This window comes from Leptonychotes weddellii, chromosome 1, assembly GCF_054177405.1.
Source record: "Leptonychotes weddellii isolate Sample4059 chromosome 1, ASM5417740v2, whole genome shotgun sequence".
NCBI lineage: Eukaryota > Metazoa > Chordata > Mammalia > Carnivora > Phocidae > Leptonychotes > Leptonychotes weddellii.
Genome location: NC_138369.1, coordinates 139,329,372 through 139,350,888, shown reverse-complemented (window position 1 = coordinate 139,350,888; position 21,517 = coordinate 139,329,372). Strand labels below are relative to the sequence as shown.

The window sequence follows — 21,517 nt, the reverse complement described above, 5'->3', positions numbered from 1 at the left end:
ACACCTAAGGCTAAAACCGAAACACTCTGGCATCCTGATGACCTAATCTATTAGGCAAAAAGTCTCCTAAAAATGAAGGGCAAAATCTCTGCTTCTTTTATACCGAAAGAGAAAGAAGTCAGTACATAACTAACTATGGTAGAAGAGCACCACTAGAACATAACTGAATTTAAGAAGGGAAAATTTGAGTTCCTAAATGCTATAGTCAACATATTTCTTTAAAATAGTTTAGACTTTGAAAGCAAAATGATCAGTTTTAAAGGTCTATAATTCAGTTTCACTACATAGAAGTTAGTAACAGCAAAGTGACAGACTCATAGCAACTGTTTTCTTGAAATCAACTGGTTTTTCCTGCCTATTCAAAAGAGCAATCCCATTAAAATTTAAATGAAAAAATACAAGTGTGAACCAAGAATAGCCACTTATTCTTGACTCAGAGCAAACGTTATTCAGGCAAACAGGAGTCCCATAAATGTGCTTGGAGGAAAATATTTGGGAAAGGAAAATATTCTCAGTCCTGTCTTCTCTGGAAGATGCTAGCACTCTGCTTTTATTTAGAAGGGATGAGAAGTGGCATACGTCCATAGTCATGATCTATTTATTCTTTCTATTACCTCTCCCCCCAGCTGAGTCCCTGCTGTTCCCAGGCCTGCTTCTCCTCTTCAGTACTACACTCGGGAGCGACAACCCTGCTCTATCCTTCTGCGCTCGGAAACAAGAACTATTATTTAAAAGCACAATCGGGTTGGAAGAGGAATACACTCTGTTTAATTCATTCTATTTAATAAGTTCTATTTCAGAATTTAATGTTTTAACTAGCTGGATGACTAGGATGACCTCCCTCCCTTTCTTACCTAGTTCCTTTATTTCTGTACCATGTTTTATTTCTGAAGGATTTTCAAATACAGTCATTGATTTTAACTTCCACATCACTTTAACATAGTGGTGGTAGTGAAAATTAAGGCTTCCTACAGGTAAGTAAAATACTGAAAATCACGGTGGGAAGAACTGTTCCTAAATACATTATCTCTAATAATTTATAAAATAAAATACTACAAAGTGAAATTTAGAAAGTTTTTAAGGGAAATGCTCTTCTCGTCTCAAAATCTTCTACAAGACATCATTTGATCGTTAAGGATTCCACTCGAGAGAAGAAATGACAGCTCGCCCTGCTAAATTTATTACCTGCACTGGAGTTGCCCTCGTTTTGTTGGCAAGAAAAGCTCTTCCCTGAAGTGTAATCACACTGCTGTCACGGAGAATGACTGACGTTAGGTGGAACAGCAATTTGCTATCTAATCTTCATTGTAATTCTAACCCCGTCACTAGAGATGCTTGTTCTGATTAATGAAGTGGGTAACTCATCAAAATTCCTCAGCTATTTCCCTTTTGTCAGAAAGCTCAGTGATAATTGCATCAAAATTCTCAGTCATGGAAAAATAAACAATGCATTGTAAAGAGGACAAAAATGTCAACAAGTTTACAATTTATTTCTGCTGAACACAACTAACTGTGGTGCAACCAGTGGTCGAGGGGAGTTGGCCGAGGCTCCCCTCCACGTTAGCAAGAAAGCTACACGCCCCCTAGGACCCCAGGTGACTCCTTGCTACTCCCTGGCTTTTAAAAGTAACAGGCGCTCTAAAGCTACCCAAGGAAGTAACTTTTTTCCTTTTGGGGACCAATCCAGCTAGGCAAAAGCCCCACGGAACCTTTGCAGTCCCTGGGGGTTGGGGAGAGGAGGATCCTATCAGGGCAAAATGAATGCCCCTGGGAAGGAGTATCCTGTGTCCCACCCTACTCCTGATTTTCATACTTACGCCCCAAAGAAAAGAGAGGAAGTCATTGTGCCCCCTACCCCAGAGCATAAATACTCCTGTAACTAATTATGTTAGGGAAAATAGATTCAGTTCTCTGCACACAGTGCTAAGACCTGGACAACGCCTGGTTCCATGGAAAAGCCCAGAGGCCTACACTTTGACAACCACTGCTGTGTGAAATGCTAACCCTGGTTACAGACAAAAAGCTATTTTGTTATATCCTGGAAGATGCAATGCTCTTTTAACTTCTGTATTTAAGTTTTTTCTCCTTCCTTTTTTAAACTTAAAATAAAAACAAAAAACACCCTTATTACAGAAATTTAACAAACATACCCAAAAGTAGAACAGAAGAATAAACCCCCCATTCAGCTTTTAAAAATTACCAACATTTTGGGGCACCTGGGTGGCTCAGTCGTTAGGCGTCTGCCTTTGGCTCAGGTCATGATCCCAGGGTCCTGGGATGGAGCCCCGCATTGGGCTCCCTGCTCAGTGGGGAGCCTGCTTCTCCCTCTCCCACTCCCCCTGCTTGTGTTCCCTCTCTTGCTGTGTCTCTCTCTGTCAAATAAATAAATAAAATCTTAAAAAAAAAAAATTACCAACATTTTGCTGATCTTATTTTCTCTTTCCATCCATTTTTTTTTCTGGAATATTTATAAATAAATCCCATACATTAGACATTATATCACTTCACTCATAAATGTGTGAGTATGTACTGCCAACATTAGGACATTTCGTAAACTCTTCTTAATTCTAAGAACTTTAATCAGTAATATTGCTTTTATTAATCTAACTCTGTTTCACTTCAGAAATAATACAATTTCAGAAAGCAATTGCTTAGTCTTACCATACAGTAAATTCTTAATGAGCAAAACTCTCTGGGATCTTGTAAAGAAGAATGATCACAATACAGCCTATAACCTGACTATTCATTAGGACAGTCCTCCTTCCCCAACGTAGCTCAGGGCCTCATGTCTTTAGGGAGGGCAGACCCGCTGCTTCCCATGAACTCTCCTTCTTCCTCTTCCAGACTTCCTTCCCCCCTCCACCAATCCCCACTCCCTGCCCATTCTCCCCCACCCCCAGCCACACACACTCGAACCACGGAGAGTAGAGCTCACCTCAGAATATATTAGACAAATGTTAGGTTCACCTCCAGGGTAGACTGACAGTAAGACAATGATGTGATGTCATTTGTTTCTATGTTTCTATGTCATTTGGTTCTCAAGATCCTTAAAAATAGTCACCTGAAATGTCTAGTATTTAGGGGAAAAGATATTCTACGCTGTAAAATTTTACGGAATGGGCTCCATTTATGCCAAAGGCTCTTTTCTTATTTCTTTAAAAGCAGAATTTAATCAGTACTTTTTTCAAAAGACAAAAAATTACTTATACACAAATTGGAACCTCTAGCTCAAAAACGGCTTCATGGCATTTTGAAAAGCAAAACACCAACACGATATTTTGGTAAAATGGCCTTCACTGTCCCTTCTGGGAGAATGGGAAACGTGAGTGACTCATAGGGCGAGGGTAAGGAAGAAAAGAACAGCAGAATAAACAACCTCCTTACTAATGCCGATAAAATTTTCTTGGAAATTTCCCAGAGTTAGCTGTATGAAGTAATATATAATAATGTTTCAAACCCCTCCTAAAATGCATACCACACGTGCTCTTTGGCAATAAGCTTAGAGGGAGAGTTACATGAATCCCAACGTCCTTCACGTGTGTGCCTGACATTTCTTTCTCTGAAGTTTTATTTGCAAAGAGGCTTTTCCTTCATTTCCTTCCTCAAACATAGAGAGGATGGTTGCTATGTTTCCCCTCAGAAATGGCTTTACTTCAGTGGCATGTAGGCAGTCCAGACAGAACGAAGATCTTTGGGGATGAATCGTGCTATATAAATGAGGTACTTAACTACAGTTTTCATCATCTTGTCAGAAAAATCCAGGCTTCTTTTCCATATATCTCCATGTTCCCCTGGTTTAGTGTGGGGTGGCCTTTTGGAAGGTGCTATGCCGTAAGCGCAACATTAACAATGATTCCTTTGGGTCACTATTATCTTACTCTCTAACAGAAAAACCCAACCAAACAAGCAAACCAAAACTTCCCGCACAGAATTAAGATTTAAGTTAGTATCAACTCATCTTTCATTGTTCTCTTCAACTTTCACAAGCAGCAAAGATCACAGACTTTCTTATCTTCTTAAGAAAACATAAAATGTATTTCAGAACAGGGTTAGAATTAAGAAGGCCATTTCCCAAATAGTATAAGAGTTTCACAGTTAATCCCTTGTTGTTTCTGCTAATTAGCAATGATATGAGGATTGCTGTATCTCCCCAAGAGATTTCACTGCAAGATCAAAGAGAAAATAGGATGGAAAATGGAAGTAGAAAGTTTCTATAGAGAAAGAGATGTTTTTGATATAACAAAGAGACCAGGCAATGAAATATGTGGGGAAGATGCACGCACAGCACTGCACCTGAACCTCTGTTTGGATAAGAGGGCCAGCTCTGTTTCTCTCAGAAAGTCTCCTATTGAATAACTGGGCCCACATGTGATGTTAAAAGAGACTGTTTGGGGGAACAAATACAATCCAGAGTCAAAGCACAGAGAATTACAAGAATTAAAGGAGCTTGAACTGGAACTCCTCCTAGAAACAGATTCTTTAAAGTCTTCCTACAAATACTCTATATAGCTTGCTATTGGGCTTGTGACGGTGAACCATTTTGAGGGTGCTGACAAGAGTTTCCTGTTATCTAGCCACTCACTGCAAGCCAGCTAGGCATTTTCCCCCTTTTTATCCTGTGGTCATATTTAGGTTGCTGAGTGTTCAAGTTTCATTACCCAAGGGCAGCTTTAGGCTCCTTTAGAACCAGGCTAGGAATGTGGACTAGGGCCAAGGTAATGAGCCCAGGGGGTCTGCTACTCCGTGGCATTTACCAGAGGACTGTCCTGTCTCCAGCCAAGTCTACGTAAAAGCCTGAGGAGTCTGGTAGGGGGATTTTCCCCATGTCTTGTTACACTCATATACATGGGGGAAATCAAAATTACAGGTTCACTAGCCATGTTGCAAATAAATAACATAATCACACTGAAATGGAAGGGGAAGAACAGAACCTAACCTATAACCTAAGTAATAATATTCTGGCTGAATGCGACTGAAAATGAAAATAATGTACCAATATTGTACTCTGGTTAGCGAATTTGTTTACATAGCAGTATGGGTTAGCAATTCTGAAACCACTTTTATAGTATAGCAGGATTAAATAAGTAAATATATTTTGGGTAATGAGTGCCAGATTTCTCACTGCCAGAGAAAGGAATTATAAATAAGCAAGGGGGAAAGGGTACACTGAAATGTGTGGTGCTGGATTAGGGTTGAAGGCATCATTATGAACTCATGATTATTTTAATAAACATATACAGATAGTTACAGAAAGAAGTTATAAATAAGGAAGAGCAAAGGATACCATGGCCCCTGTGTTACTGCACTGGAATTCGAGGTATCAGTATGAACTCACGGATTTTAACATGTCTACAGACAGACAAACACAGAAATACATATAATGTGTATATATGTGGGGGTTAGTATACACACAGTTCCCAGCTCTGTCTGAGTAATGACACCCCAGTAGCAGTAATAGCACCCAGTATTCATATTTGGGTTTCTAAATACTATTCTCCAATAAAGAAACCAGAGTTCTGTGTAGAAGTGGTTGATTCCAGGGCTAGAAAGGGAAAATACAAGATGGGCCTGAATGTCCCATCATGCCAGAAAGAAAGGAAGTGCTCAAAAAAGCATGGAAGCATTTTGAAAGAACAAAGAAGTCAACCTGAAAGATTTTCCAATGGCCAAAGTCAGAACAATTTGAGTAACAGAGTAAGCAATAATAATAATCACCCACAAACTAAAATAAATACCCATGAGCCCATGCTGCTAAGAGGACATAATTGAATAAATAAATAAATGGGGAGAAAGGACAGGTTTTCTTTCTAGAAGAATTTCAATTAATAAATGACGAAGAAATGAGGGAAATACAAAATCATCATTAGACAAATACATTAATGTTACAGGCAAGACCTACCAATGGATGTTAAAATTAGTAAGTGAAAGTTTAAGGAGAAACAGGATATTTGCATAATTTTACTATATCTCCTCTAAGACATTCCAAAGGAGATATAGTAACTTTACAGTACAGGAGCACCTGGGTGGCTCAGTCGGTTAAGCATCCGACTCTTGGCTTAGGCTCAGGTCATGATTTCAGGGTTGTAAGATCGAGCCCTGCATCAGGCTCTGCACTGGGCATGGAGCCTGCTTGAGATTCTCTGTCTCCCTCTCCCCCTCCCCCCCACTCACTCTCGCTCGTGCTTGATCTCTCTCAAAAAAATAAAAAAATAGGGCGCCTGGGTGGCTCTGACCATTAAGCGTCTGCCTTGGCTCCGGTCATGATCCCAGGGTCCTGGAATCGAGTACCACATTGGGCTCCTTACTCAGTGGGGAACCGGCTTCTCCCTCTGCTTGCTGCTCTCTCTCTTCTGACAAATAAATAAAATCTTAAAAAAATAATAAAAAATAAAAAATACAAGCAACTTTACAGTACAGAAACCCAGCATACTAACACTGTGTACCCCCAGTATGATCCTGAGAAGGGCACAGCATCACTTCTTGTAGTAAAGTTGCCAAAAATGCATAATCTCAATCTAAGCAGGAGAAAATATCAGAAAACCCAATGTTTTCAGAATGCTGAGAGACATTGTACAAAATACCTGATCAGTACCCTTAAAAAATGTCAAGGCCATAAAAGATAAGGAAAGACTGAGGAGCTATTGTCATAAAGCTGGAAGAGGCAAAGGAGACATGACAGCTATATGAAACAGAATTATGGACTGAGTCCTAGATATATACTCCTAGGCATTCTCTTTTTTTTTTAAGTTTTTTTTATTTTATTATTCCTAGGCATTCTCTAATGTAGAATCATGGGCTAAGTCCTGAAATAGAAAAAGGACATTAGTGGAAAAACTGGTGACATTCTAATAAGGTGTATAGTTTAGTTAATGGTATTTGATGGTATTGTACCAAGGTTAATTTCCTAGTTTTGATAATTATGTTACATTTACATAAGATGTTAACATTGGGGAAAGCTGCATGAAGGGAATTCAGGTATTCTGTGTCCTGTTTCTGCAATTTTTCTGTATGTCTAAAATTATTTCAAAATGAGAACTTAACAACAATATAGTATAGGTTTAGATCAAGCAGAATCTGTGAGGAGTGGAGATAATTTATTCATAATCTCACATTTTTAAGTTACACTGGTTGGTCTTTTTAAAACTGAGTAATCGGTTTTAGGTGGACCACTAATTTTGTAAAACTCTTCTCAAGTGTCTAAAATTCATAACTAGCCACTTCTACCTAAAACATGTATTATTTCTTCCTGTACAGTGAATTTAAAAATTAAGTTTCTAGAAAACACATGTCTTATTCATCTCTCATTGGATGGGTAACAGATCATGGCACGTTTTCCTCACTCCTTCTCTAGATGGCCCCCTGAGTATTCATCTCCTTTCCCATTTTCCTTCAGAAATCTGAACTGTTATCGTAGGACACACCAATTCGGTCTTGTGAAGGATACAGCATCTGAGTCCTTGCCAATCTTTCTCAAAATGTTAATGTCAACTCTTAACATTTCCTCCTGCTAACTCTTCCCTCACTATTCCTAAAGCCAAAACTCTGACCAAAGCTTTTGTTGTTTTATATCTCAATAATTATGACTTCTTGCCCATCAGTCCAAAATACCTCCATCAAACATATCTCTCTCTCTTTTTTTTAAGATTTGAGAGGGAGACCACGAGGGAGAGGGAGAAGCAGACTCCCCGCTGAGCAGGGAGCCTGACACGGGGCTCAATCCCAGGACCCTGAGATCATGACCTAAGCCAAAGGCAGACGCTTAAGCGACTGAGCCACCTAGGCGCCCATGTCTCTTTAAATTGTTTAGATTACATTACTTTCTTGCTCATATCCCAGTTATCAATATTATATTCAAATTTCTGATACTGATTTCCAGGGCTTCTGTAAGTCTATCCTATATTTATCAAGCTCCCTCAATATCATCTTGACATTGTCTTTTCTCTTGTTAAATCTGTGCATTCCTGCATTCACTTCACTAACTTTCACTGAATTTCAGCGAAGCCTAAGGCTTTGGGTGGGTGTTACAAGAAATATAAAATATCATATCTATCTTTTCTCATCCAACCTTCTCACTTTACATATCTTCCAACTAATCCCTTTTACCTGAAATGTTATAAGTTCCAAAGGCATACTGCTGTCAATCCCACTTCACTGAAAGAAACTTCTGCTTAAATGGCCTGGAAAGGATGCTCATTTGTCAATAAAAATAGACTAGTTTTTTTTGTTGTTGTTTTGTTTTGTTTTTTACAAAAAGTAAAAGAGAGGGAGAAAAGAGTAAAATAAAATGCAGACCATGAAAAGGAGAAGTGTATCACTGCTTTAAGATCTTAGCTCCCAGAAGGCAAGTGACTTTTCTGAGTAATTCTTCTGAATAATCCAGAAGACTGTGGAAGCCAAGCTTTCACAACCTACCAGAGATCTACATTAGTAGTTACATGCTATTCTGAAAAGAGTAATTTAGGAAGCCACCCTAGATTCACACCCGATTTCCCAAGATCAAAGTATCTATAAGAATAGCCCCTGCACAGAGGACTGGAGCACAACCCCATGCCCTAGGTCAGGTGGGCAGCATAGAACCAACGGTGTGGGCAATTTGGTATTTGCGATGAGGCTCAGTTGGGCTTAGTGTGACACTGGCCCATCTCTGATGGAGCCCTCTGTCATTTACACCACAGAATGCTGAAAAAAGAGAAGTTATAATTCCCACCTGATGATTTTCCTTGAAAGTTTGGATTAATAACTCTCTCAGTTTCTTCTTTCTTTCTTTCGCCATTTTTTCTTCACCCAGAAGAATATAATCACTCTGAACCATGCCTTTTTCTGTATTTTTGGGAGAATTTTCTTCCTGCTTTTTCCTCTCTCTGTTAACAATTTTAAAAACATGTATGAACAACAGAATTAACGATGGGTAATTACAACCTACTATAGTGGAATGAACACTGAATTTTCCATCAGAAGACAGATTTTTTTTATTTTTTTTAAAAGATTTTATTTATTTATTTGACAGAGAGAGACACAGCGAGAGAGGGAACACAAGCAGGGAGAGTGGGAGAGGGAGAAGCAGGCTTCCCGCGGAGCAGAGAGCCCGATGCGGGGCTCGATCCCAGGACCCTGGGATCATGACCTGAGCCGAAGGCAGACGCTTAACGACTGAGCCACCCAGGCACCCCCAGAAGACAGATTTTTAGATTTGGTTCTAAAACTACATTGTAGGGTGATTTTTTTTTTTTAAGCCTTAGTTTACTCCTTTATAAAATATAGATTAAATAAGAGACTGTTACACTCTGAAATTAGAAAGCCCTATAAATATTTTGGTAAAGTATTTTTATTGAGTTTATCATCGAGGGATACTTTGATCAAAATTTGAGAGTTAACAATATGTAGACATAAGCTCTCTCTTTTCTTCTAAGGGAGAGACCAAAAAAAGGACCCTCAGGTAAGAGAGGGATGAGATTTTTACCCCAAGGCTTTTACAAGGCTTCTAGGGAGAAAAATAACAAAAGAATCAGGTATTCTTGTATAACGAGAGAGTGAAATTTATATTAATTCTAAAATAGCTGAAAAGAGAAAAAATAGAACTTAATAACAATAAGGAAAAAACTTTCAGGCAAGTGACAGGAATCGCTCTGTAACTTTGTTGCTTATTTCTCTGGTCATCCGCTGTCTCACCCACATATCCTTTCTCATCCAGGTCATCCCTCTTCCACATGCCAATTCAAGCAAGCTCACAGTCACTGCCTTCTTACTGGAGTATACTAAAGTATATGTATGTATATGTGTGGAAGGTATATATACTACCAATGATACAGTAGAAATAGTCAGGAATCAGGATTCATGGGCTCTGGCCACAAACCAGCTGTGAAAACTCACACAGGTCACCTTATCTTTCTGAATTTCACTTTATAGTTGTGGAAACTCAAGTTGAGAGGGATGCCAGGCTACTCTATAGACATTCTCATTAATTCTCATATACATACAGAGGACACACAGTGTTATATCTTATTATTGGTGATGTTAACCATCACTTGGCTAAGGGGACCTCTCCAGTATGAAGTTGCCATTTTTGCCTTAATTAATAATTAATAAATCTCTTAGAGGAGATATTTTGAAACTATGCAATAAAGCAGATTTAGGATAGCTTACAAAGAAATTAAAAACTATCAATAATAAAATTTTACTGACTCTATCCAAATGCCATAACAGTGTTATATTAGACAGTTATAGGCCGACCACAGTGGCCATTTAAAGAAATACAGTTCTAATACCATGGATCTGATTTTCAAATAACATTAAAATATGTATCTGTTATAAAAGGGATAGCCGCTTATTGTGAAAAATTGGATATAAAAGCCATCCATATTTCCACCCAGAAAAACACTGACAACAGTCAGTGCTGCCTCATTGTATAACCATTTTCATTAATTTCTCCAGTATTTATTAATGCCCATTATAAATAATATTATCTTTGTGCACAAATCTTTGGATTTCTGATCATTTTCTTAGGGGTGTTTTCCTAAGACTGGAATTTCCAGGTCAAGCGGTAATACCATTTTTATGGCTCCTGTTGTTTATTGCCAAATTGCCTTGTGGAACGTTTAAATCAGTTCATCTGCTAGCAGTATAGCATGTTACCTGAATCACTGTAACCATGGCTAAGATTTTAACGAGTGGTCAGTGAGCATCTGTTGAGTGCCCACTATGAGCACAGCATCCCGCTCCCATCAAATGTTACTTGTTTTCACTATTTATTTTAGGTCAGCCTAGATTTTTCAGGGTTTAAAAGCAATCTAAAAGTAAGGTTGACCTTAGCAAGAACTCACTAAAACACCGGTGATTGCTTTCTAAAAGGAATGGTGTCTGGAGGAGGCCTGAGGCTGGCACTTGAAAGAGCGAAGCACTCGTCCACTGCCGAGCTGTTTTAAATTGGGTAGAATAAGAGCAATCAGGAACACAGGGGGAAAAGCTGTGTAGGCTGATGGGGGCGAGAGGGATTATCGAATAGGTCTTTCTGGCCTCTGAGTTTGAGTATTCAGTCACTTCAGGCACGTTACTCCAAGGCTTTTTGCAGTTCATGCACCAGTGCTGTTTCTCAGAATAAATACATTAGTTATTTCATTTAGAAGCTCATTTTCTGCATGAGGATATATAACAGTACTACATCCTGTGAGGACTATTTTGATTTTCCTCTTAGCTCAGATATTCCTGTTCATTGTCAGTGGTTGGAGGGCAATGATGACTCTGTATGATTATCAGAAGATAAGACACTCACACCCTTCACATAGGCTGAGGCACAATTAGCAGGCAATTTTAACAATGTTCAGGTAACCAAAGAAATGCAAACTAACCAACATAATACCTATTGAAAGTGCAAAAGTATTGAAAATGATAGTACTTCCCAATGCTAAAAAGAGTGTGGTAACCTCGTCCACTGCCAGCAATAGTGTAAATAAGTACAACCCATTTAGAAAGCAATTTGCCAATGTTTCAAGAGTCATCAAAGGCCTATACCATTTAACTCAGTAATTACATGCCTAAGAATGTAGAAAGCTCTATGCTCAAGGAAGCTCACTGCATTATTATATGGTGAAAAACCTGAAATAGTTGAAATGCTTATCAGATGGGGGGGACGCTAATTACATAAATTACGGTCTAGGAACTCAATGGAGAAATAATATACAGACCTCAGGACTCTGGGCAATGTGTTAACTAAAACAAGCAAAATAAATGTACTTTATGGTTGCAATTAAGTATGTAAAGGGATCAAGACCCAGAGGAAACAGAAAAACATAAACAATTTGTTAACATCATGGAATCGTGGGTGATTTCTTCTTTGTGTTTTGTTATCACAATGTCCATGTTTTTAAACTTCCAAAATGACTGCTTAGACAAAAAAAACTTCACACCGCTCACCACGGCTGGCTTACATTTTCCATGCTTCTTCCACAGTTCGTCTCCTCTCAATTATCTCCCTCCGCAGCTTTACCATCTCCCTTTGAATCTCCTCCTCCTCTTTCTTGGCTTCCAGAGCCTTCTTTCTCTTCTCTACCTGCACCAAATACTGAGCCTCTAAGAAGACCGATTTTTTCAGGGTCTTTTCCATTCTCTGGTGCTCCAGTTCTTTCTCACGTCTCATGCGATTTTCTTTTACCTTAAAGAGAACACAGTGAGGGTGGAATGCAGCCTTTCAAGTAGCAAAGGATACACAAAAGCTTAGAATACATTTCCAAGTTCACAATATGCCCAGTTGGAAAGATTCTGGCCCAGAAGCTCACTGTTCATTGGAAGAATAGGAAGAATTCATTTGTTTACTTGGGTAAGAGCCAATACAGAAGTCTAGATGAAGTCAGGTCAGAGGACTCCCAGCACTCTGGGAATGATCTGCACCATGGAAAAGTTGAAAATTTACTGGGTCAGATGCCAAGTTCTGGATTCTTACATAGTAATGATATCCCACCCCTAAAATTTTCCAAGGTGTATACTACTGCTGTTTATTTAGGCCCTCTGTGCATGCCATTTAAGAAAGAATATGGATATTTTGGGGAGGCTACATCGTGAAAGATACAACAGTGATTTACTGCCTGAGGAACACAACATTATTCATTTTTTTAAAAATATTTTTATTTATTTATTTGACAGAGAGAGACACAGCGAGAGAGGGAACACAAGCAGGGAGAGTGGGAGAGGGAGAAGCAGGCTTCCCGCAGAGCAGGAAGCCCGATGCGGGGCTCGATCCCAGGACCCTGGGATCATGACCTGAGTCGAAGGCAGACGCTTAACCGACTGAGCCACCCAGGCGCCCCACAACACTATTCACTTGGATCGTTATTTAAATGTATCAATGATTCTGGCTCATATTTGGAAATCAAAACCATGATATTTCTGAATAAGCACAATCAATTTTTCAAACCCATTAATTCTCTAGCGGCTCTTCTAGCTATGAATTAAGGAGTGCTCCTTTACCTCCCTCTTCACTGACCTTATCTTATTCTTTACTTATAAGACTTCTAGGTATTGGCAATCTCTTATTGAACCTTCTCTCCTCCCTTTTATCACAAACCCAAACTAGGATCATACTTCTACCCCTTTTTCTAACATCCTCAGTGCTGATTAGGCACACCTTAATGCTTTAAAGCAATCAGAAATTCAGGGTTATAAAAAGACAACATACAATGTATAGACATTCATTCTAGTTCAGTCTTAGTTCTGGACATGTGGAGAAGACTTGGTCATTCTGATTTCCTGAAGCTCCTCTACAAAGAATTGAGACGCATCTTTTTCCTATAACCCACTATTTATTCCCTTTGAAGAAAAGAAAGTTCCCATATGCCTTTCTAATTCAAAACAGCTGAACGAGATTTAATTCAGATCTGTCCTCCCTTTCAAATTATAATCACAAAATGAGTCAATTTTTCAGTTGTCTGGAAAAGAATTATCATTATAACAGTCACTAGAATATTCATGATATTAATATTTTGATGTCACAGTTCAAAAATCAAATTCAAGCAAAACCAATCTACATATTTATAATAGTACCATATACAAACTAATAAAGTTTAGTTCACCCACTCCATTGTTCAAAATCAATTATTCCTTCTTTTGGTTTTTTTAAATAAACTGTTTCCTGTCCTCAGTTTATGAGCATTATTTTTCTTCTAAGTTCTTATATTTTATTTTTATTCTTTCTAACCAAACCACAGATGGCACTCTTTTTCATAATAAAACCTAAGTCTTTATTTAAGCTTATTAAATGTGCTACACAAAGATTGCTTCCTGTTACCCATTTTAATTTTGTTTTTCCCTCCCACCTGCTTATGTCTCATCTCCATGGTAAGACGAGGATCCTTCTGCTGCTGCTTGTCTTGGTTTCCATTCATTCCAAGATCTTCCAACATTCCAGAATCCACCACTTTTTTATGGAGCAGATGGTCTATAAATTTTTGAACGGTGGTACTTTCCTCTTCTTCCTCCAAATAGCCACACAACTCTGGAGGAGACAGAGTAACAACAAAAAAAGGGAGAATTAAAAAAAAAATTTAGTACAATTTCCATATTTATATAAATAATCTTGGTACAATAAAAATATGAAGCTGAGTGTTCAATAAATAGTAACTGATAATGCCAATTGCATGAGTATAGCCCTCAGCAATTAACTACCTTCAACTGAGAGGAAAGAAAATTCCACTCATGAGGAATTATCATCACCCAAGACATGAAAGACTCCTTCACTGCCAAATGTAAAAGATACTACTTCAGTCTAAACATCCTTGAAGACTCCATTGTTTTTTTTAAATGGCTTTATTGAGGTATAACTGACATACAATACACTGTAAATATTTAAAGTCTACCATAAGTTTTGACATATACATCTACCAGTAAAACCATCACTATAATCAAGATAAAGAACATGTCTGTCAGTTCCAAAAGGGTCCTCAAACTGATTTGCAATCTCTTCCTCCCACTCCTCCCCATGTTCTCGGTCTTATCCCAGGCAACCACAGACCTGCTTTCTCTCAGGATAAATTAATTTACATTTTCTAGAATTTCTTATCAATTAAATCATACACTATGTACTCTTTTTTTGGTCAGGCTTCTTTTACTCAGCACAATTACTTCTGAGATTCATCATGTTGTTGTATCAACAGTTCATCACTTTTTACTGCTGATTAGTATTCCACTGTATGGGTATACCATAATTTGTTCATTCATTCATGGATAGACATTTGGGCTGTTTCCAGATTTTGGCTATGACAAATAAAGTTGTTATAAACATTTGTGTACCAGTTTTTGTATGAACATATGCTTTGTTTTCTCTTGGAAAAATGCCTAGGAGTGGAATGGCTTGATCATAGAAGTATCTGTTTAACTTTTTAAAAAACTGTCAAGCAGTTTTCCAAAGTGGTCACAAAATTTTATATTCTCACCAGCAGTATTGGAGTGTTCTGGTTCCTCTACATCCTCACCAATACTTAGTATGGTCAGTCTTTGGATATAAACTGTATGTAGTGGTTACTCAAGGTAGTTTTAATTTGCATTTTCTCAATGACTAATTATAGGAACATCTTCCTTGTTGATGTTCTGTTTAGTTCCATACATCACTGAAAATGGGGTATAAGGTCTCCAAATAATTTGGAGAATTGTACAATTACCTATTTCTCCCCTCAACTTTGTCAGTTTTTGCTTCATGTATTTTAGGGCTTTTTTTTTTTTTATTTGAGAGAGAGAGAGAGAGAACATGAGCAGGGGGAGGGGCAGAGAGAGAGAAGCAGCCTCGCCGTTGAGCAGGGAGCCCAGTGCAGTGCTCATCCCAGGACCCCGAAATCATGACCCGAGCTGAAGACAGATGCTTACCCAACTGAGCCACCCAGGCACCCCTACTTTGGGGCTCTTTTCTTAGGTGTATGTATGTTTATACTTGTTATGTTTTATTGATGGCTGACCCTTTATCATTATAAAATGCCCTTCTTGGTCCCTAGTAACAATTTTTTATGTTACAGTCTATTTTTTTCCTTAATTAGTAAGCTGCTCTCACTTTCTTTTGGTTACTGATTGCATGGTATAGCTTTTCCATCTTTTTACTTTCAATCTATTTGTGTCTTTGAATCTAAATTGTGTCTCCTGTGGATAGCATATAATTATGTCGTATTTTAAAAATCATTCTGCCAATCTTTGTCTTTTAATTGGACTGTTTAATCCATTTACATTAGATGTAATTCCTGATAACGTATAGCTTATGTTTGTCATTTTGGTATTTGTTTTCTGTATGACTTCAGTAAATGCCCTTTGTCAGGTTGAGGAATTTACCTTCTATTACTAGTTTGCTGAGCATTTTTATCAGGAATGGTTGTCAGATTTTGTCAAGTACTTTTTCTGAGTCTATTGAGATAATCCCATTAATCAGTATTTTTGGTAAACATCCTTTTTAAATGGCTACATAATAGGAATGTTTCAATCAAAAAAAAAAAGGAAAATAAAACAAAAAACTCTACAAGCATAAGATGAATGAGGCCTGGTAAAGAAATATAACTAGATCTATTAGCACCATATGAAAGGAGTCATAGTTTCACTATATTCCGTATATGCTTCAGAATAAATATGAAGTATGAAAATGCCTCACTTTAATGACATTAATAAATTAGAAAACATCCAGAAGGAGGCAACCAGCATGATAAGATTTAGAAACAATGTGATATAAAGAACTACTGTGAGAATTGGTATATTTAAGCTAGGAACATTGAAGTATATGAGAGATCAGACATGATTATATCACGTGCAAACAACAACAACAACACTACTACTTTTCTTGGGAAAGGGAACATGGTATTATTTTCTCTTACACTAAAGGGTTACAGAGGTCAAACTCCTAACTCTCCTGAGAGAAAAATGTATGAGGATTAGAGCCCCACAACAAGTGAATGGGCTCCTTCTATCCTGGGAGATGTGCTGGCAGAGATTCTATCACCCCATGTGAGGGATACTACAGAAGGATCTCTATCTGAGGGGGTGAAGCAGGGAGATCAGACTAGGTGATCTAGAAGGATTCCTCTAACTTTAAGAGCTCATGACTTTGTGATTCCTAGGCTGGGGATTTTGTAGATTTTTGTAGAGTCCTAAACAAGGGGAATTCTGCCAGGTGAGATTACCAAGGGTGTGTGAGTCACACATGAGGAGCTGCTGCCCACCACCATCACCAGGCCTACCTTTATGCTGAGGAAAAAAAATACCAAATTCTGAGTACATTCGAGGAACCCTCACTCACTAGTTGTGTGTACAAGTAGTAAACTCTTTTATAAATATAAAATGTTTAAATGTAGCCCCATCAGAGTAAAGAGTCATCCAACAATATATGGGAAGAGACACTCAAAGAGCATTAATTGCTATTATAATCATAAGAAGAATTACAAATAGAATATTTTAATTTAAAAAACACCATGAACATACTGAGAATACAGATAAGTAATTTAAATTGAACCAAGAAAAATTAAAGCCAATTATAAAACTAAGCAAATCATAGAAAAGTCAAATAATATAGCATTATTCAAAACAATTAAAAAGACTTCTTAGATACATTCATTAGATGTTAAAGCTTAGAACAATCAGACAAGTTCTTACCATCAAACTTGTCATATTTCAAATGATCACTGGCTTCCGGCACAGGAAGGATATTTGACACAGTGTCTTCAGCACCATCTTCACCATCACTTGCTAGTTCTTGCTTAAGTTTGGTGTCTAACCAGTCATTGACTAGCTCCTGAGCTATCAATAAAACAAAAAAATCTTTTTAATATTCCTATTACTTCAAAGACTTTCTTCATTCACTGTTTTCATTCACTCAGTAAATACTGAGCATCTATCATGTGTCAGGTACTGTGTTAGATGCTGGGAAAAGAGCAACAAATAGGACAAATAAAACTTATCACCAACGAAGTTTACATTCTAATTGAAGAGAGACAAAAAATAAGTAAATCTGAAAAACAGAGCAGGCAAAGGAGAAATGGTGTGTAAGAAATGGAAGGTAGGTATTGATAGTTTTAAATTTGGGGTTCAAAGAAGGCCTCACTGAGAAGACATCTGGGCAAAGAAGGGAAGAACGTGAGGGAGTGAGCCATATGGTTATTCCATGCAGAGGGAAAGCATTTGCAAAGGTCCTAAGGAAGAGAATGTCCAGAGTGTTGGAGAAGTAGAAAGGAGGCAGTGTGGCTAGAAAGGAGTGAGTGAAGGGGTAATAACAGGAGATAAAGTAAAGAGGTAATGTGGGGATCAGATTTAGAGCACTGGTTCTAGATCAGGGATGATCTTGCCCCCCAGTGGACATCTGGCAATGTCTGGAGCCATTTTTGGTTATCATAACAGGGATAAATGATACTAGCATCTGGTAGGCAGAGGGCAGATATGTGGCTAAACATCCAACAATGCATGGAACAGCCCCCACCCGAAAGATAATTATCTGTTATATCATCAACAGTGCTGAGGTTGAAAATCAACATCAACAGTGCTGAGGTTGAAAATCCCTTGCACAGAAGCAGGGGACACCAATTGGGAGGCAAATGCAATAATCCAGGAAAGTGACAGTAGCCTGGACCTGGAGAGGAAGTATTAAAAATCGTCCAATTTTAGAAAGTATTGTTTTGAGATGCAATTGATGGATTTGCTGATGCAGTAGATATGGGAAATGAAAGAAGTCTGCAAGGTTTCTGGCCTAAGCAACTGCAAAAATGGAGATGCCATTTACTGAGACAGGGAAGGCTGAGGGAGAAGCAGGTCAGGAGGGAAGATCAGGAATTCAGTTTTAGACTAGTTGGGTTTGAAATGCTTAGGAGACATACAAATAAGAGTGTCAAACAGGTATTGGCTATACCACTCTGGATTTCTGGGGAGAGGTCCAAGCTCAAGAAATAAATGTGGGTGTCATCAGCATATGGATAGAATTTAATGCCACAGAAGTGGATGAGAGCACCAAAAGAGGAAGATGGGTAGAGAACTGGTTCCAGGAATAAGCCCTGAAGAACTCCAGTATTAGGGGTTGAAGAGATAAGGCAGAACCGGAAAAGCAGACTAGGAAGGAGAGGCCATTGAGGTAGGAGGAAAATCAAAATAGTGTGATTTCCTGGAAGCCAACTTCTATTTGAATTTCTTACTTGGTGATATTCAGAAAATCTTAAATATATAGGTATGAGAGAAAATGTCTACTTTAGCAATACGTTCATCACTATCATCATTATCAAACAGCTCTATGGGTAGGCATAGGGGTTTCAAAGAAGAAAAGTATATATTTCAGCACTATCTTCATCACTGTTACCATGATCATATAGCTCTGAGGGAATGGAATGTTTCTTACATTAAATGAGGCCAAAAGGCATTTAAAATAGATAGGAATGCGGGACATATAAAATAGAAAAGAATGAATCAAGATAGTAGAAACCAAGTGTAAAAAGTATACTAGCAACAAATATTATTGGCTTTCAGAGGAAGGTAGAGAAAGGGGACAGATATTTACTGAGTAACCCTGTGTACAGTAAGTCAGACATTTATATGTATAATAATTTATATGTAGAATAATTCAGATCTACTCAATGCCATTCATTAGTAAAGAGAGGTTTGCTATGAAGTGCCCCAAAAGCACAAAGAAAGCGAACTACCCTTGGAGAGTTCAACTGCAGGAACATCTCCTGTTGGATCAGAGGCTCTAAGGCTACATTAAAGCAGAGTTTCTCAAAATATGTTCCTCAGAACACTGGTTCTTATTGAATATTAACAGATGATTGATGAGAGGAGAAAAAGGGATATAAACCTTTGAAAACCATGTTCTGTTCATACACTAGTACTTTCTAATGTGTATCACTAACTCTTCAGGATAGGAATATGGATTTCAGGCTAAAAGGAGTTTCCAGGTATAGGAAGCTTGGGATTTGGGGTAAGTAAACATTAGTTTTTAGACAGCATGACTTCTCAGAAACTTTAAGAGGCTAAAGTATATTGTGTATTCCCAACAGTGGGTTGGGAGATGGGGTGGGCAAGACATAGTCTTGCCAATTTCTGAACCAATCTCCTTTTTCCATCTCCAGTTCTACCAACCACCCAAGACCAAGGGCCTTTACTGCTCACCCAGACCACTGCACCAGCCTCTCACAGATCTCCCTTTTCCCTCCTTTTCTCCCCTATAATCCACTTTTCATATTTAAAATATTGATCTGTTGTACCACTGCTTAAAACCCTTCAATGATGTCTCATCATACTCAGAATAAAATCTAAATTCTTTTACCAGGCCTATAGGCCCTATGTACTAGGTCTTTTGCTCACTCCTGCACGCTCATCTCCATTGGGATGTTCCAGCCACACTAGTCTTCCTTCAGTTCCTCAAGCACACCAAGCTTGCCTATACTTTAACTCTTGATGCTACCTTTCCCTCTGTCTAGGATGCCCCTCCTCCATTACTGCTTAGCTGGCTCCTTCTTATTATTCAGGTCCAAACTTGAATGACTTATCACTACCTAATAATTTTAAGTTTCCTTTATTCTCACACTAGCATGTATACCCCATGAAAGCAAGGGCTTTGCCTCTCTTGTTCAAAATTTTAGGTTCCCCTAGTACCTAAAATAGTACCTGACACAGAGTGATAATTTTTTAAATATATATAATAGATTATAAACATAAAAGTTTTTATCATATACATACTTATAAACATAAATAATTATATATGTATATATATATTTTTTGAATAAAGACATGCTATGAATAAAGAGAGACATTTAATGGAATAAGTTAATGGAATAAAGAGAGACAATCATCCAAATGGAAGCTGGCTTCCAGGACATGGCCACTCTGACTTTCTTCCTCTGTGGCTTCTCCTTTCCAGTCTTTGCTGGTTCCTCCTGATCTATTCATCCCTAAATGCTGGTGTTCCCAAGAGCAACAGAAACTAAAATACTAAATTCCAGAGGAGTAAATGTTTTGGGGAGGTAGGAAGGTTAGATCAATCTTAGACTCTCTTCATAAAGAATAAAGTGGATTTGCAAACTAATTGTCAAATGATCTCATAATACTAGATCAAGTGATCATGTTGCCCTCCATGCCACAGGATGAATACCTTATAACACTCACTAGTTAGCTGTGTCATATCAACCTGCCTCTTGATGTGGTTCCATTTCAGAAGACAGAATGAGCCTTAAATATAGCCTTACTTGTAATATTGGAGTTCACTCCAGGATAGATTAGTTTCAGGGAGGTGGAAAAACACGAAACTGAAGCGCAAAAGAATGAAAAATTTCCATTCTGTACTTTGAAATGCATTATAGGTTATGCTTTAATAAGCTGTATTCTAAAGAACTGTTAACACTGCAGCAAAAAAATGTATTCTCTTACCTTCCGCATAGACTTCATCACGATCCTCTATTTGCTCAGATGTTTCCAAATCTATGATTTGGCTCCAAAGCCTTCTGGACAAATTGGAATTTGTAGGAGAAAATGCTTTTGAAACTGCAAATTCTGAGGCTTTCTCCACCTTCTTCAATATCACAGAAAAAAAAAATCCATTAAGATGATGACAACTTTGTTTAGGGCTAAAGAATTTTTCTCCTACTCAAGAAAACTGACTTTCTACCACCTACTAAGATACTTCCACTGTTCCATTTTTAAAGGAACTCTGGAGGCTTAACCACCCCAAATAATTTAATTTTTTAAACATGAAATTAATTGCAATATTTTACCAAATTTTAACATGTATTCACAATGTTTATTTTTGAATAAAAGGTTATTTAAACTTTAGATAACTTTTGTTTAGAGCATTAGTGATGGGATCATGACACCTGGATATTTTATTTTAAATAAAAAATACAATATTTTATTAACTCCCATTGCCACGAGGATTTGCATATGAATATGAAGCAGAGGCAGAGTAGCTATACTTCCTCAAATTACTACCCCTGGAATGAACCTCCCATCATATATTAAATAAACTATAGGCTCAATAAAATTGGGATAGAGTCACTGAACTGTAGTTATCCAGAAGGTTTTAAATCAA

At 37.9% G+C, this 21,517-nt stretch overlaps 1 protein-coding gene across 5 annotated transcripts in view; it reads right to left on the bottom strand.

Annotated features, from left to right (window-relative positions):
* CCDC191 (coiled-coil domain containing 191) overlaps positions 1-21,517 on the bottom strand; it is a 94,822-nt gene that overhangs the window by 63,322 nt on the left and 9,983 nt on the right. For 4 of the 5 annotated variants that reach the window (XR_014138221.1, XM_081796762.1, XM_081796767.1 and 1 more), the window contains exons 3-7: positions 20,860-21,001; positions 17,110-17,253; positions 13,806-13,984; positions 11,925-12,148; positions 8,708-8,861 (exon numbers count right to left, since the gene is read on the bottom strand). Coding sequence is in view for 4 of the 5 variants with exons in the window: in XM_081796762.1 (XP_081652888.1) it covers positions 8,708-8,861; positions 11,925-12,148; positions 13,806-13,984; positions 17,110-17,253; positions 20,860-21,001 (843 nt within the window). In the remaining variant the exon portion in view is untranslated. The remainder of the gene's footprint in view (positions 1-8,707; positions 8,862-11,924; positions 12,149-13,805; positions 13,985-17,109; positions 17,254-20,859; positions 21,002-21,517) is intronic. The other variant, XM_081796772.1, reaches the window with a different exon arrangement.